Source organism: Chaetodon auriga, chromosome 2, assembly GCF_051107435.1.
Source record: "Chaetodon auriga isolate fChaAug3 chromosome 2, fChaAug3.hap1, whole genome shotgun sequence".
Classification (NCBI taxonomy): domain Eukaryota; kingdom Metazoa; phylum Chordata; class Actinopteri; order Chaetodontiformes; family Chaetodontidae; genus Chaetodon; species Chaetodon auriga.
Genome location: NC_135075.1, coordinates 16,734,199 through 16,749,280, shown reverse-complemented (window position 1 = coordinate 16,749,280; position 15,082 = coordinate 16,734,199). Strand labels below are relative to the sequence as shown.

General features: G+C 42.0%; 1 protein-coding gene across 1 annotated transcript in view; it reads left to right on the top strand.

The window, feature by feature from the left end:
• The window catches only part of LOC143330730 (voltage-dependent calcium channel subunit alpha-2/delta-3-like), a 31,183-nt gene that overhangs the window by 2,667 nt on the left and 13,434 nt on the right, over window positions 1-15,082 (top strand). The window contains exons 3-12 of the mRNA XM_076747480.1: window positions 1,314-1,535; window positions 3,100-3,216; window positions 5,313-5,372; window positions 9,426-9,588; window positions 10,166-10,297; window positions 11,500-11,560; window positions 11,700-11,850; window positions 12,037-12,111; window positions 12,210-12,299; window positions 14,548-14,661. Coding sequence (XP_076603595.1) covers window positions 1,314-1,535; window positions 3,100-3,216; window positions 5,313-5,372; window positions 9,426-9,588; window positions 10,166-10,297; window positions 11,500-11,560; window positions 11,700-11,850; window positions 12,037-12,111; window positions 12,210-12,299; window positions 14,548-14,661 — 1,185 coding nt within the window. The remainder of the gene's footprint in view (window positions 1-1,313; window positions 1,536-3,099; window positions 3,217-5,312; window positions 5,373-9,425; window positions 9,589-10,165; window positions 10,298-11,499; window positions 11,561-11,699; window positions 11,851-12,036; window positions 12,112-12,209; window positions 12,300-14,547; window positions 14,662-15,082) is intronic.

Here is a 15,082-nt window from a genome sequence, read left to right as displayed (position 1 = left end):
CTCATGTTAGATTTATATGTATATAAGATATTATGCATGAAAGGATACACATAGCATTTTAAAATACATTATATCCCACTGAAATAATTAACCCTGGTTTTATCCTTAGATTTGTTGTTATTAAGAAAAAAAAAAGAGAGAGACAGAGTATAAGATAAAAAAAATTAACATAAACTGCACAAGCAACATGAATATAAAGTTGTTGTCAAGTTATTATCATATTCAAGCAGCCCGACTTTTAGACAAAAGAATATTCTCTCTCTGTGACAGTTTTCTATATGCATGTCCGTGCATGTCTACTTACACTATGGAAAATATTCAAACCCGAAACATCATTTTTTATGGGTGCATCGTCACATCAAAAGTAAATGTTCTGGAAATCTTGCACATTAATTCATCCACACTTCCCAAAAACACAGCCTGACAGTTATTTGGAAATTTGGGATTAACACTAGAATAAAAAGTTAAATTTCTGTCACATAACATGAGTTTGTAACAGCGGACCGACGGGAAGGTCTGCGGGCTGAAGGGGTTAAACCCTGACTCAAAAATCTCAGGTCTCCTTTCTGTGTATAAAACAAAAACTAAAAAATATTCGAGTATGGACAGTGAGAAGACCACCACCGGCTTTAAATCATCACTGTAATAATCACCCTGCAGTAAATACAATCCAACCTAAAACATTCAGCTTTAGTTTTTCTGTTTCAGGAGTTTTGGATTCAGTTCTTCGGTATGTTTTGCGGCTGTAGTTTGTGGCCTGGTGTTAAATTGAACTGTGCTGTGTTGAAACGTGTTATCAATCACATTTACATCTACGGAAGAACGTTGCAGACACCTTTGAGTCATGCACCTCTCATGCAAACTATAGCCTCAAAACAGACCACAGAATGTTTCATCGCTACACGACTGCACTGCAGTGGACAGTGGCTTTTATTTTTCTGGTCACTCACTGCACAACGCAGTATCACAGCAGTTTGAAAAGTAGTCACAAAATTGAATCTACATGCATTGTGCATGCGCAAAAATACTTCCAACTGAAATAAATTAATTTGTAATTAGTGCTGAGTGTCACAAAAAATTGAGTATTTGTATCCATGCATATGAATATTATAGATTCAATTTCGTGACTATTTAACAAACTGCCGTGAGACTGTGTTGCATGTACAGGATCCTGATAGACCATCTTCAACATGGGACACTGTGATCCGTCTGTCTATAATAACTCTTTACTTCCCTCCTGTAGGTCCAGTTACTACATGAACCTCCATCATACTTGTTAATCTTCTGCATTTGACCCATCCTCACTATTTTAGGAGCTGTGGGCTATCACAGCGCCGCGTCCGGGGACCAACTCCAGTTCTGAGGCCAGTGCCTCGGTCAAGGGCAATAGCAGGATTAATCCTAAAAGCTCCGCTGCATGTCTGTGGGAGGAAAGCGGAGCAGCCAGAGGAAGTCCACGCAAACATGGGGAGAGCGTTCAAACTGCGTATAGAAAGCGGCTCCTGGGTCCAAACCTAGGACCTCCATGCTCTGAGGTGACAGCTACTTAATATAAGATATAGATTTAAGTTCAAAGGTGTGGTGGAAGCTGAAGCGCTAGCCTTCCATTTGTTGTCAAATATGTATTTCATCTTTGTACAGAAACATTTTTGCAATATGCCCTGCAGAGTTGTTCCTGTTTTTTTTGTGTATGTAAGCACTTTGCTCGTGTTCCTGTTCATGGAGGCATGTCTGGAGAGAGCTGTGCCGAGCCAGTCAGCACAAAGCAGTGAGCTGTGAGGAGAACTGACGGGTCGTTAGGGGCTGGTCATTAAGGCTGATCATTAGATGTTTTTATGGTGAATTACCCGATTTTACTAAGACTTCTGCAGAGAGGGAAACACTGGGCCTCTTCGGGCTCCGGGCAGGCAGGCCTCACTCCTGCATTGGTCATTACTCTAATCAATAATCATGATCAGTGCTTTTGATGGATGGGGCTTAACCTCCTCTTGATGACTGGAGGAGTGTGAGGGAGGAGGATGGGGGGGACTGGGGGATACAGGGTGCTGAGGCAAGGAGGACAGGCGTGAAATGAACTGTTATGCTCCACTGCGAGTCCACACTCTTCCTTTCAGTAGGTAATTTGTCGCCTCATGTACTGGTGTGTGTGTGTGTGTGTGTGTGTGTGTGTGTGTGTGTGCGTGTGTGTGTGCGTGTGTGTGTGCATCCTGTCCACACAATGTGTAATGTGTTTGAATGCCAACTACGAGCCATACGTTGCTTTTGTTTATTTTTAGATAAGGTTGTTGGAAGTGTGTGTGATATGCCTGACTGGGCAGCGTGAGAGGATCAGGTTTTTGTTTTTATTTGACGTGTGTGTGTGTGTGTGTGTGTGTGTGTGTGTGTGTGTGTGTGCCAGGCAGGTGTGGGATTATGTAACGTTATAGTCCTCCGAGCTGTGGCGGGCTTTGTTCTGTATCACTGGAGGTCCTGTGCATCCAGCAGAATCAGCATTATGTGAGGTGTAGTTCATTACCCAGAATCACCCAAGCTTGACACGTTATTATCTTTCTCCTGTGCTTTGACTCCATTTCAATTACCCTCTTACCATGCATAGTCTTCAGAACCAGCCCCACCCTCCCCCCCGGCCACCCAACATGGCCATCTCCAGCCAATCAGAGAGACAGAACCAGCATGTGCAGCCAATGAATGAGTCCGGATAAAGACTATCAATCATTCTGTGTTGCAGAGGGTTTTATCAGCCGTTCATCTGAGACTGGCTGCATGCAGCTTGTCAGCCAACATGTGACGACTTATAAGCCTTGTTTAACAATTCCCCACCTCTCTGGAGTGGGATGCAGTGAAACAATAGTGCTCTAAAATGCTGCAAAACACACACACACACACACACACACACACACACACACACAGAGAGAGAAAAAGATGATTATCTTAATGTTTTTTCTTGTCTTATTGAGTGGACATTTAAGACACTCCTAATGAGTTAATCAACCACGTCAGCTCGATGAGTTTGCAGCATGTCTTCCTGCAGCCAGTGTTTTTAAGGGTTGCAGCTGTTCCCTCTGTCAATGCCACACATTTGTTTCTGGTCATTTTCAGAAATATAAAGAATTTGAGAAGTCAGTCAGAGTGGAAGAAATTGATGGTGTGAAACTGGTCAAAAACCTGGCTGTGAAGATGGAGGAAGTGTTCCGGAAAAAAGCAGAGGCCACCAGGGTACGTTTGAAAAAAGCGTTTTATACTCTGTTTATTTAGTCATTAATTTTAATTTATTTTGGGGTGAAAGGGACTGTTTGTTATTTAATTATTAGAGGGGTGGGATGAGGTGGGAGAGGATTTTTTTGTTTGTTTGTTTGTTTGAGGGATATTTTAAGTTTTAAAATGTGACTGAGGCAAACAGCACTCAACTTGCGTTTTTGTGTTTAATGTTTGGCACACTGCCTGGAGGAAGCAGCTCCCTTTGAGTCCCCAACACATCTGGTTATCAGGCATCAGTGATGGGTTTAATTATGATGGACAGTCTGACGTCCAATCATAACAGGTGAACGTCCTCTGATCTGATTTATATTCAGCAAAAAGGACGCAGGAATTCTTTTGAGATTGCCATAATTTTAACAATCGCTAGCTCTACTTTTAATAAGAGATTTGGTGGCTGTACTTCAAAATGTTTGTCTCTGTCAAGGTTTAAATAGAAGAACATAGTTAGGTTTGAGATATTGCGGGGGTGGTGTTTCAATGTTTCTTAAATGGTCCAAAGAAAATATAAATAAATATGAGCAGAGTCTAGTTTTATTAAAAGTCAATCACAACCCCCTCTCCACCCCAACAGGCCTAATTTTCATTTTCATTTTTTCTAAATGAGCATATTTGGTCACTTGGAAAAGCAGATTATTGTGCAATGTTAAAAAATCAAATCTGTCCTAAATGTTGGTGTAAAAAGCTCATCAGGAATATTTTCTCACGTCATTTATTACAGTCGACGTGTGAGCTGTTGTCAGCCTCACAGCAGCAGCCTGTCTGCGACCTCAGCGCAGAGGAGACTGTCACCATTTTAATGCTGCACCTCGCAGGGACTGCTGGGAAATGATAACGTTTATCTCCCCCGGCCTGATCCCATGTGTGCGGCAATTCACGACAATGCAGCCTATAAATTACACGTACACAGGAAAGCGCCTAATTTAATGAACGGGATTTGACTCAAATAAAAAAGTGTTTTTTAAAATGATGTGCAAACAATACAAAAGCACGCGCTTGGCTGCTGTTAAAATAAATAAAGTAGAAAAAAAAAATTAAAAAAAATCCAGTGTCATATTTAAACCTGCACCAGCGCAGGTGTGATAAATCCTGATCTGCTGACGTCATCACGTTTGCTCCAAATTGAAAAGCGACTTTAAAAACGAAGCAGCGACCCCAATAAAGTGGTGGAGGTGAGGTGTGTGACCGCTGCAGGGACATTTTATAAGACGAGAAATTATGGACGGGCCTACTGAGAGAATTCCCGGCCTAAATCAGAAAAACCTATATTTACATAAACTTCTATGTATATTCATAGATATTACATATATTTCATGATGTTTTTTTTCATTTGCCGACTGCTGACGACGTGAGAACTCGCCATGAGGTCAATTGAATCTGGCACCAACGCTCAGCAGTCGGGGCAAAAGCCTGCGTTGTGTTTATATAGCAGTTATTTTGATACGTGTGACAGATGTTAATTACCTGCTGGGCTCCGAGGGCCAGAGCAAATGCAACGTTTAGGTGGCATTTCCCGGGAAACACAGAGCCAAGCACATTTTCCAGAATCGAGGTGTCGCTGCTTTGGTACACGGCGCGAAATCACCTGCCTCCATCAATCATTTTACAGCGGCGCTCCACAGCGGTGTCCCACATTTTATACATGCTGGAGCCCCTGAAAGGAAACTAAAAGGACTGCCAAGGGGGGACTAACAAATCTGGCAACACATCCTGTTACTGAGTTCAGAACAAAAGCTGGACACGGGCTACTGTCGATTCCATCTAAAGATTAATCCAAACGCTGGAAATGGTCCTCGATCATGTTCCTGCTCAGTGAAATGACGTTTGGTGAGATTTGAAAATAATGGACGCGCAAACAGCAAGTCTGACAAATACAGAGAGCAGCAGCAGAGAGAGAGGACAAACTTCTGGGGATGAATCACTGCGAGTTTCTGGAGGTCTGACAGAGAAGAGCGTGTGTTAACATACATTACACAGGAACAGGTTCGTTTGCATGTGTTTTTAATCATAAAAAATTGTGTGTTTTAGCTCATCAACCAGTGTTTTTTCCTCCTCAGCGGCTGGTGGAGGCAGCAGAAGAAGCGCACCATCAGCATGAGGAAAATCCCGACCTGCAGGTGAGATCTGCTCCCGACAAACGAAAAGAAAAGAAATAAAAGGAAAAGAAATGAAATGAACAGAAAAGAGGAACATGATTATTAAAAAATGTGGTGTGTCATTCTGTGAAACCGGGATGAATCATTTTTAGTTGGACTGGGGAGGAGCGGCTGCAAGGTGAGGGAAGGGTAATAGGCCTTACAAGTCTTTAATTGCACTGGCATCGTCCTTCACACTGATGTCCTGTCACACCGCTCTGATACATAACGCTTCCTTGATAAGCAATGCCGCACATATTGAAGGCTGCTGCGCCATGTGTCATAACTCACACTGGTTGATTGTAAGTGTAATCATAGCTCAAAGGCAGGTCTGTGCTGCTGCAGCGCCCTCAGCTTCAGTACAGTAGCCGAATAACTGTAATAATACAGTATTAGATTTGCGGCCAGTGTCCCTCTGTTTCATGCAGAATTAGAGGCTGTGATGCGGGTTTTAGTCCTTGGTCACATACTTCTGATTAACGTACTGACATTTCTCAGAAGATTCTGTATTGGACTCTGTGTCGGCCTGCATTACTTGTATTTCACAGGATATGCTCATGTGCTCTGACTCTGTTCAGGACATTATTTAGCAGCCCTCACTGCAGATTTCCAGGGCGCACTGAGCTTCCTCTGTGTCTGCAGAGGGAGTGCAGTATTTCTGTGGTCTGCTCTCTCTCTCTCTCTCTCTCTCTCTCTCTCTCTCTCTCTCTCTCTCTCTCTCTCTCTGTCCAGTGGACAAAGATAAATGAAACTCTTTTGCGCGGCGCATTGTTTCACTTTCATGGCTCTAGATTGGAAACCCACTCGAGCAACAAAACACTGAAATAATGGCAGCACTTTACAGTTAATAGAAGCATTTACATCATGTGAATACATTTCAGTCACCTTGTTCCCTGCCCGAGTCTCTGCTGTTCACACAACCATAACAACACACGCAGACTGTACCTTTACACCAGAAATACAACCGCTATTTTTACCTTATAATAGAAAAGATACATACATACATACATACATATCTTTTCTATTATAGATACTCACACATGCATATAATATACTAAAATAAAAAAGCTAAATGACAACAAGACTCAGACTTATACAGCTGCTTTTTAACTAATAATAGAATACATACATATATAGACACACACACACACACACACACACACACATAAGAATATTTGGGCTGTTGTTACTTGTTACAGCAACAGAACAAGATTTCCATATTCTCCAGCGGTGGCATCAAGACTGGCCAAAACCCAAGAAATAGCCCCAAAACCACTGCTAGGCCAGCAGTTTGGTGTCTAACCAGTAATCCTGAAATCAAACAGTGTATATGTGGATTCCACACACACACACACACACACACACACACACACACACACACACACAATGATAATGTTTTTGTTGTAAACATGGTTTTCTAAAAATCTTTTCTCTAAACTTGACATAATTTTAGTAGTTGGCTTTCATTTTACATTTTGCCAAAGGTAAATATCTATAATTTGGATTTTAATAGCATCATCGCAGTGTATTCTTGTACATTATATCTACAAAAAAAATAATATTTCTTACAATAAAGATTCTATACTTTCGATGAGTTCCAGTTATTTTATCTTTTTTATTCAAGCAGTCAACATACAGCACGGGCTTTTCACACAGACATTTCATCTTTAAGGCCATAAAAAATAATATGGTAAATTCAATATCCACCTGCGATAATGATGTGATGTCATGATATTACTCCTTGTGGCATCATTTAGCCAACCTCGCCTCCCCCGGCACCACACATTTTTCACGCACCATTTCACTGACCACAATGAGATAAGCCGGCTGCTCTTATCTCAGCTGCTTCGTGTCAGGACAGTCAGGTGTTTTGCATTGACCCCGAGCGTAGTCCGCAGTTCAAGGGTGTGCAGATCAGGTGTGATGGAGCAGCAGAAAACTGCCTCTTACTTCAGGAATTTTATTCACTGTAGTGTGTCTTCTGTTTAGTGTTTGCTTTAGCAGCTTTTGCTTTCAACTTCCAGCATTTATGTGGCCCAGAGGAGCCTCCAACAGTTTTTTTTAAAATTAGGAAATCTTCAGAAATATGAAATATGAAAATGTAAATAAACATTTTAAGGCGCACCAGCAGAATTAAGACACCTCGAATGAAATTCTCTTTTGTGTGCTTTTTAACTTTATTTAATCTTTCTGCCAAAACCTTGAGAAGCTTCAGGTTAAATACTCAAATTCTTGCTCCTGTGAAACATTTGAAGCATAAGAAAAAGTAAAAATTATTCTCTAATTTAGAATCTTTTTATACTGTGTATTTTATATTTCTCATATGAGGAAATAAAAATGAATGACACAGAGGGATGCTGAAATATTTTAAACTCACATCATATTATTTTTTTAATTGTCTGCTGACATGGTTTCTAAATGAATGATTTGTTCAAAGACGAGTGTATTCAGCTCATATGCTGAATGTTTTGTTGATCCCATTTTTCAGTATTTTAACATTTCGAACAACACGTCCCCTCAGACAATGTGATTGGGGAAGCAGGCAGCTTCGGAACAAATTGGTTTCAACTCTATGAAGCTGTTAGCCACAACAGCTACACGAAGAGTCAGGGCTGTTAAAGCATCAGTGTTAAAGCTTATTGAGACCCACCATCTCCACATATTATACAGTAAGGCCCAGCAGGCTGTAATGGAGAGCAGATCTCTGCAGTGGGGGCCTACAGCTAACTGCAGTGGCGTAAGAGTCAGTGGGGCGTCTCGGAGAGCTGCAGTGTCCCATGGCCTGCTCTACAGTAATAACCCTGGTGGTTAACGTGCTTCTCTACAGCACTATCAGTTCTGCTGAGGGTGCACGTTTCTCTCCCCTGCTGCTCCCCCTCTGCAGCCCTCCTCCCCCACCCACCCCGCCGCAGCTCGTCAGAGAGCTGCTCAGGCGTGGTATGAGCTGTCAGGGGCTGCTTGATGGTGATGCCTGCGCGGCCTCCCCCGAGTGTGATGCTGTAGAGTCCATCACCCATCTCTCCCTCCCTCCATCTCTCCCCTCTCCCTCTTTCCCTCTCAGTGCAGACAATAAGAACCAGAGGCCACAGAGAGGCCGCTCAGACAGGATGAGTCAGTCTTTCTTCTGCAGCAGCAAGCAGTGAAGGGCAGGACAGACAAACTGTTGGGTTTCACTTCAGGGAGGCCAGACTTTTCACTGGCAGTCATGAAGTCCTCTTTGTGCGTCCAGGTCCCTCTTGGACCTCAGTGATGATTACAGCTGCACTATGGGAAATTTAAAATAACGAAAGAGAATTTCCCATAAAATCTGTACACACTCTCACCATTTGTTACTGTTTGTTAATTATGAGTGGCTGTAGCTTTGGTGGTAGAGCAGATTAATTGATCCCTGTCTCCTCCTGTCCATGTGCCGCAGTGTCCCTGAGCAAGACACAAATTTGCTGCCAAATAGTGTGTCCGTGTCAGGGAGATTATTGAGCTAATTTAGGACAAAAGCCTCTTACAAATCAATGCTATGTAAAAAAAAAATCTGATGTCTCTACACTGTGAGAAGCCATGCTGTTGTGTACACTGTTTTTACTATTTTTTGCACACTTTGTCCTTTTTACTTCTCTGCCATCTGCTTTAAGGATTTCAGATCTGATAGCTTGTAATGCTATGAGCACAGATGTAGACTAAGCACACATTTTTGTGCATCTGATGAATAAGTTGTTGTGGAAAGGCAGAACTACATGAGGACAATTTGTTTGACAATTTTTTCCAAGTCTGTCTTACATAAAACAGAGAAGAAATGGAGGACAAAATCAGTCCTGGAGTCCATTTTTGTGTTAATATCTGTAGCGACTTTCGGGGGAAGATCAGTCAGTTCACCAATTTTATATTAAAAAGACTGTAAAACCAATCCTTTAATTATTGACATCAACATTGCTGCTGTAGTTTTATTTTTGAGCTGGAAAAAAAAATCTGAGCTATGAGTGCTCGCTTACATCTCTGCAGGCCTCAGTTAACATTTGCCGCATTCACCCTTTTCCTCAGTATGAGTATTTCAACGCCGTGCTGATCAATGAAGTGGACGAGATGGGCAATAACGTGGAGCTGGGTGGAGAGTTCCTCCTGGAGCCCAACGACCATTTCAATAACCTGTCAGTGAACCTGAGCCTCAGCGTGGTGCAGGTGCCCACCAACATGTACAACAAAGGTGAGAGCTCGGCCTGCGGCCTGCACGCACGCAGACGGCAGGATTATGTGAGGGTTATTTACCTGCCCTGTGCTGATGAGCGGGGAGGAGAGGAGGAGGGAGGAAAATGAGTGGTGAAGGTGAGAAATGGTAGCTGAAGCTGTCTCAGTGTCACAGGCAGGGAGAAGTGGAGCTGAGGGGATCGATAACAGTCCAGATGTGAGGAAAAAGCAACTACAGACCCCTTAAAGAGAGCAGAGAGTGGGGGAGGGGGGTGGGGGTGGGAAAGATGTTTGTCATACGCTAGCTGTTCAGCCGCGTCTTGTTTTATAACAGAGTGTGTCACCTCTCCCTGTGTATGGCCAGGGCTGCTTTTGTTTGGCTATAATGGACTCCCCATAACTCTGTGTTCGCAGCACAAAGGGAGGGTCGTCCAGCAGGAGGAGGGGACGGGAAGATTTAGTCACAGGCATTGTGTCTCCTTCAGGGGGGGGTCAATAAAGGACAAAGGTCAACCGTGCATCCGGTAAAGGTGACCAGCCTGATTACCATTATCACCATTTAATTCACTTGTCTCTCTTTCTCATTTCCTTCTCAGATCCTGACATAGTGAACGGAGTTTACTGGTCCGAGGCTCTGAATAAAGTCTTTGTAGATAATTTTGAAAGAGACCCAACACTGATCTGGCAGTACTTTGGAAGCGCCAAGGGTTTCTTCAGGCAGTACCCCGGTGAGTGCCGTCACTGTCGGTCTGCCTGTCGTCCTATTTCACTGTCTGTCCGTGTGTGTGTGTGTGTGTGTGTGTGTGTGTGTGTGTGTGTGTGGGAAAAGAACGGCTCGTCTCAAGGGAGCCATCAGCTGTCAGTGCAGGGGAAAAAAACAGATCAGAACAAATGATTTAGAAATTACTAAAAGGGTAATTTGGCTAATGTTGTAATTTTACAGACCATCAGAGAGGATGCATATATGCGGACTGTAATTAATCAGAATTTGTCAGTGGGCCCACCGTCGTACTGAGGATCAGGGCATGGCTGCTCGATCCAGCTGAAGTTATCAGACTGTTACAATGATATGAAACAGGCGGTGGACTCACTGCAGTGCTGCAGCGACGCCAGAGAGACGAGATACAAATGATGATATTGTTATACAGATGTGGACTCTGTATGTTTAATGTATTAGGAGCGAGATTTTATTTTACCAGTGTTTTATTGCACCATTTTACTAATATATTTATCATTTAAATGGCTGAAAATCACTATTCACTGAACTCTCCTCGGTTCCATGTTTTGGTCTGGGGGGGGGGGGGGGGTTTCAACAGTTGCCTTTCAAATGAAGATTTTATGTAGAAATGAAAAATATGATGCATTTTGATAGATTAAATCAACCAACAGTATATGAAGCAGTTTAATTGGCTCCACCTCGTTCAATTATAAAATAAAAGTACTGCAAATGTGTTAAAATCCCTAGAACTCTGGTTTCAGATCTTAAGCATTTCCCTAAAACATTAAACATTAATGAGTAAATCAGCAGCAATAAAAGTTTAACTCTGGAAAAAACATTTTTAGTTTTTATTTATTAAGGCTTTAACACTCTAATCTGCTTCATCAGCACTGGACTGGTGTGGTTTGATCAGATCTGATTGATGGTGATGTGGCAACATGAGCAAAAACCCACTATCTGTCATCAGACAGAGGTCAGCACATCCAAAACAAAATTATCGACCATCGAGCTGCAAAGCCAAAGCCTTTCAAACACACACTGTGTTTTTTTGGCAGCCTCCTTGTGAATGTGATTTTAAGTACCAACAGTAAGCACCAACAGTGCAGCACTTTATAAGCACATGTGTTATGGTTGTACTTCAGATGTGTCAGTGTGCCTGTGTTTGATGTCTCTTACACTTTCTCTCAATTGACTTTCTGATCTATTTTCCAGGAGTGAAGTGGCATCCAGATGAGCATGGTGTGATCGGCTTTGACTGCAGAAACAGGAAGTGGTAAGCCTCTACATAGCAGACAAAATGTTCTTCTCTTGTTGCTGCATCATAATGTTTATAAATAAAGCTTTCTTTAAATTCTTCCCTCATTAACTAGAACAGCCAAGTTGATAAAATAATTTAATCTGTTACACTTCAGGTACATTCAGGCAGCAACGTCCCCCAAAGATGTCGTTATCTTAGTCGATGTTAGTGGAAGCATGAAAGGACTGAGGCTGACCATCGCCAGGCAGACTGTCTCCTCCATACTCGACACGCTTGGAGATGACGACTTCTTCAACATCATTGCAGTAAGTTTTAGTTCAACCACACTGTCACCTTTTTCTCAGTTTCAGTCATTGTTCATGTATATGCATCGCTCTGTCCTGTTTCTCCTTAATCGCAACAAAAGACCAAAGACTTTTCTTTGAAGTATTTCCAACAACTGCAGCCTCCATGGAAAATAATAATCTAACTAAATGTTTGTATTTCCTCAGTACAATCAGGAGATCCACTACGTGGAGCCTTGTTTGAACGGCACGCTGGTCCGAGCCGACAGAACCAACAAAGATGTGAGTAAAATTGATGCGATGAATGTACGTGGATCGAGTTGGATTTGTGTGATCAAAGCGTAAAAGCTTTCTTTTCCACGTCTGTCGTTATCTGTTAGCATTTCCGTGAACATCTGGACAAGCTGTTTGCCAAAGGGATCGGGCTGCTGGGTGAAGCTCTGGCCGAAGCGTTCACAATCCTGAGTGATGTGAGTTCCAGCACAGTAAAGCTCTTCACGTGAGCTCACTGTCACTTTAACACTGATGCTTTGCAAACATCAGTTTTCTAATATACCACAAAGCAGACCAGCTAAATTCTTTTTACTGCTTACTGATTACATGACAATGCTGTTGAGTATTCATGAGTTTTCACAAAATGATTCATTTATTTATTTGTTCATTTGACATAAAAATAATGAATTTGTTGCCGGTGAGCACAAAAGCACTTTGTTTTCATTTAACTGACGGACTCTACTTGACCAGAACAGGAGGAAAACTTTCATTTTACAAGCCGCATTTGTTTCCAGTGACAGAAAGTGTTCAAGTACAACACGCTGCGTGTTCTCAGCTAATCATGAAAAGTCACACAGTCTGGTCAAATATATTTGAGCGTTTGGGAGGTGTGTCGCCTGTCGAAAAGCTCCAGTGCTGTGCCTGTTCCGCCCTCCAAACACAGACACATCTATTCTGAAGCGTGATTAATGGCTCTAATTAATGTCAATGATTAATAACGTGGCTGATTGGAACACAAAGCAGATAAGGCCAGGAGCCACGCCGCACTCCTTTTATCTCCCTGTTTTCAGGCAAGCTTTGGCTGCGCCGCTGAAGCTGAGGGACGGCAGCTTTTACTTCTGCATTTGTCAGATTAATTAAAGCCCTGCAATGAATATGGTAATCAGGTAGCCAGTAGCCTACTGCTGAAATTCATTGTTACACCAGTGGCCAGTGATTGAAGACAGAATACAGCCTATCATGGACCAAATCAAAAAGAAACAGTTGAAGAGCACTGCACCATTTTATCACCCAGTCTTGGTCAGCTGAATGAGAGCAGTGTTGAGACAAAAAAGAAAAAGAAGCACATTCTCTCCCTCTCACAGGCCGATGATCTGAACGAATCACAAAACAGTGAGCATGCAATAAAATATTTTACCACCACGAGTACACTTATTGGATGATGGATCATTGATTCACCTCTCAAACAACTAGAGCTTAGGATTGATTAGTTCTTATCACCCTGAGTTAATTAATGATCAAGATTATTGATTATGTCTGCCATCATTAAAATGTATTTTCGCTAACTCTTATTCGCTTAAACAATACTGGAACAAATGGCATTATATACTTTCAGACAAAGTCTTAGCTTAAGGACAGATGCTCAGCAGCACAGACTGTATGAACGTCTTCAGTTCAGTGACTCACAGCTGAATTGCTGAAAATCCTCCTCTGGCTCAGGGACTGTGACGTTAAGGAAGTCCATCTGAGAGAACAACATTATTTATTAAACTAAACATAACTAAAATTTACAATAAAATGCTGAAATCAGCCATGAAAACATTCATGGTTATATCAGGTTTGTGCTGATAGATAGAACCTGAACAGGTACAGGTGGACGCTGGCTTAAAAAAGAGAGAACAGAGCACATGTGCAACCTTTTATAGACACAGGGGCGAACTGTACGAGTCACTTTTTCATCGGATGTTTTTACAAAAGACTTTTCAACATGCAAAAACGCATGCAGGTATAATGATGAAATGAATGATGGCTGAATTGTATTTACAGGTGGAGCTGCTTCAGTTTCAGGGTCCAGGTGTTGTGCATGCTGGTCACTGTCACGCTGTTGTGGCTTACTGGGACACTTGAATAGAACAGAGTCATCATCAATGTAATTAACATCTGTTCTTTTCCAACTATGATGAGTCTAGAAAAAGTATATGATGAGCAAAACAGTCCATTTTATTACATTCAGAAATTGTGGGTGATCATCTCACTTTTCCTATTCATTATACAGAATGTAATTTTTTATACATTTAACATTTTCTAATATTGGAATTTAGGTCATATGATTAGAAATCTGGTATTATGGCATTATATTTTCTAACATCTTGTGCCTGCGTGTGTGTGTGAGGCCTGTGTGATTTGAGAGCTGCGCTGCTCAGCGGGTTATTTCCAGTGATCGTGTCACTACGTGCTCCTCTTTCCCTCCACATTCACTCTAAGTCAATAAACCACTTAATTACTGCAATACATCTTCCTGCATCAGAATAATGTTCACCACTCTCTTCAGATTTATTCACTAAGACATTATCTGTATCTTATTGATAGATGGCTGCAGAGCTGCCTTATCAGACATCATCGGCATATAACAGACAGGCTGTGTTTGTTTGATGTTTGAATAACAGTTTAGATCTGAGTTGGGGTTTTCATGTATATCTACATGTGTTTTCTGTCTTTCTGCAGTTTAATCAAACTGGACGTGGCAGTGTGTGCAGTCAGGCCATAATGCTCGTGACCGACGGGGCAACTGAAATGTACGATGACGTTTTTGAGAAGTACAACTGGCCGGAAAGAAAGGTGAGTCTCCCCGTCTTTCTTTCTCTCCTTTGTTCCGCACGGTGTCTAATTTTCAGTTATACATGTCATTTTTCTGAAGTTTCTGCTGGCTCTGCGCTTTTCTTCCAGTGGGGATACATGTACATTTTAATACTTTATGGCAGGTGCAACTCCTGTCTTGACGTTTTGAGGAATTGGTTTCTTACTTCATTATCATGTGTAACTCCATAATGTGAAATCATTGTCAGTGTGATGTTTTTCAATGTGTTGACACATTAAAGAGAAATATTTCTCCCTATGAGGAATAAAATATTGAGAAATGAACCGCTTTCAAATGCAGAGTATGTACAAACAGCTCGGTCTCAAAGGCTTCAGTCCTCGTCCCCTCACTGCTGCACTCTCGCCACACTCCTTCCTGGACTTGACACTGGGTTAAAAATCT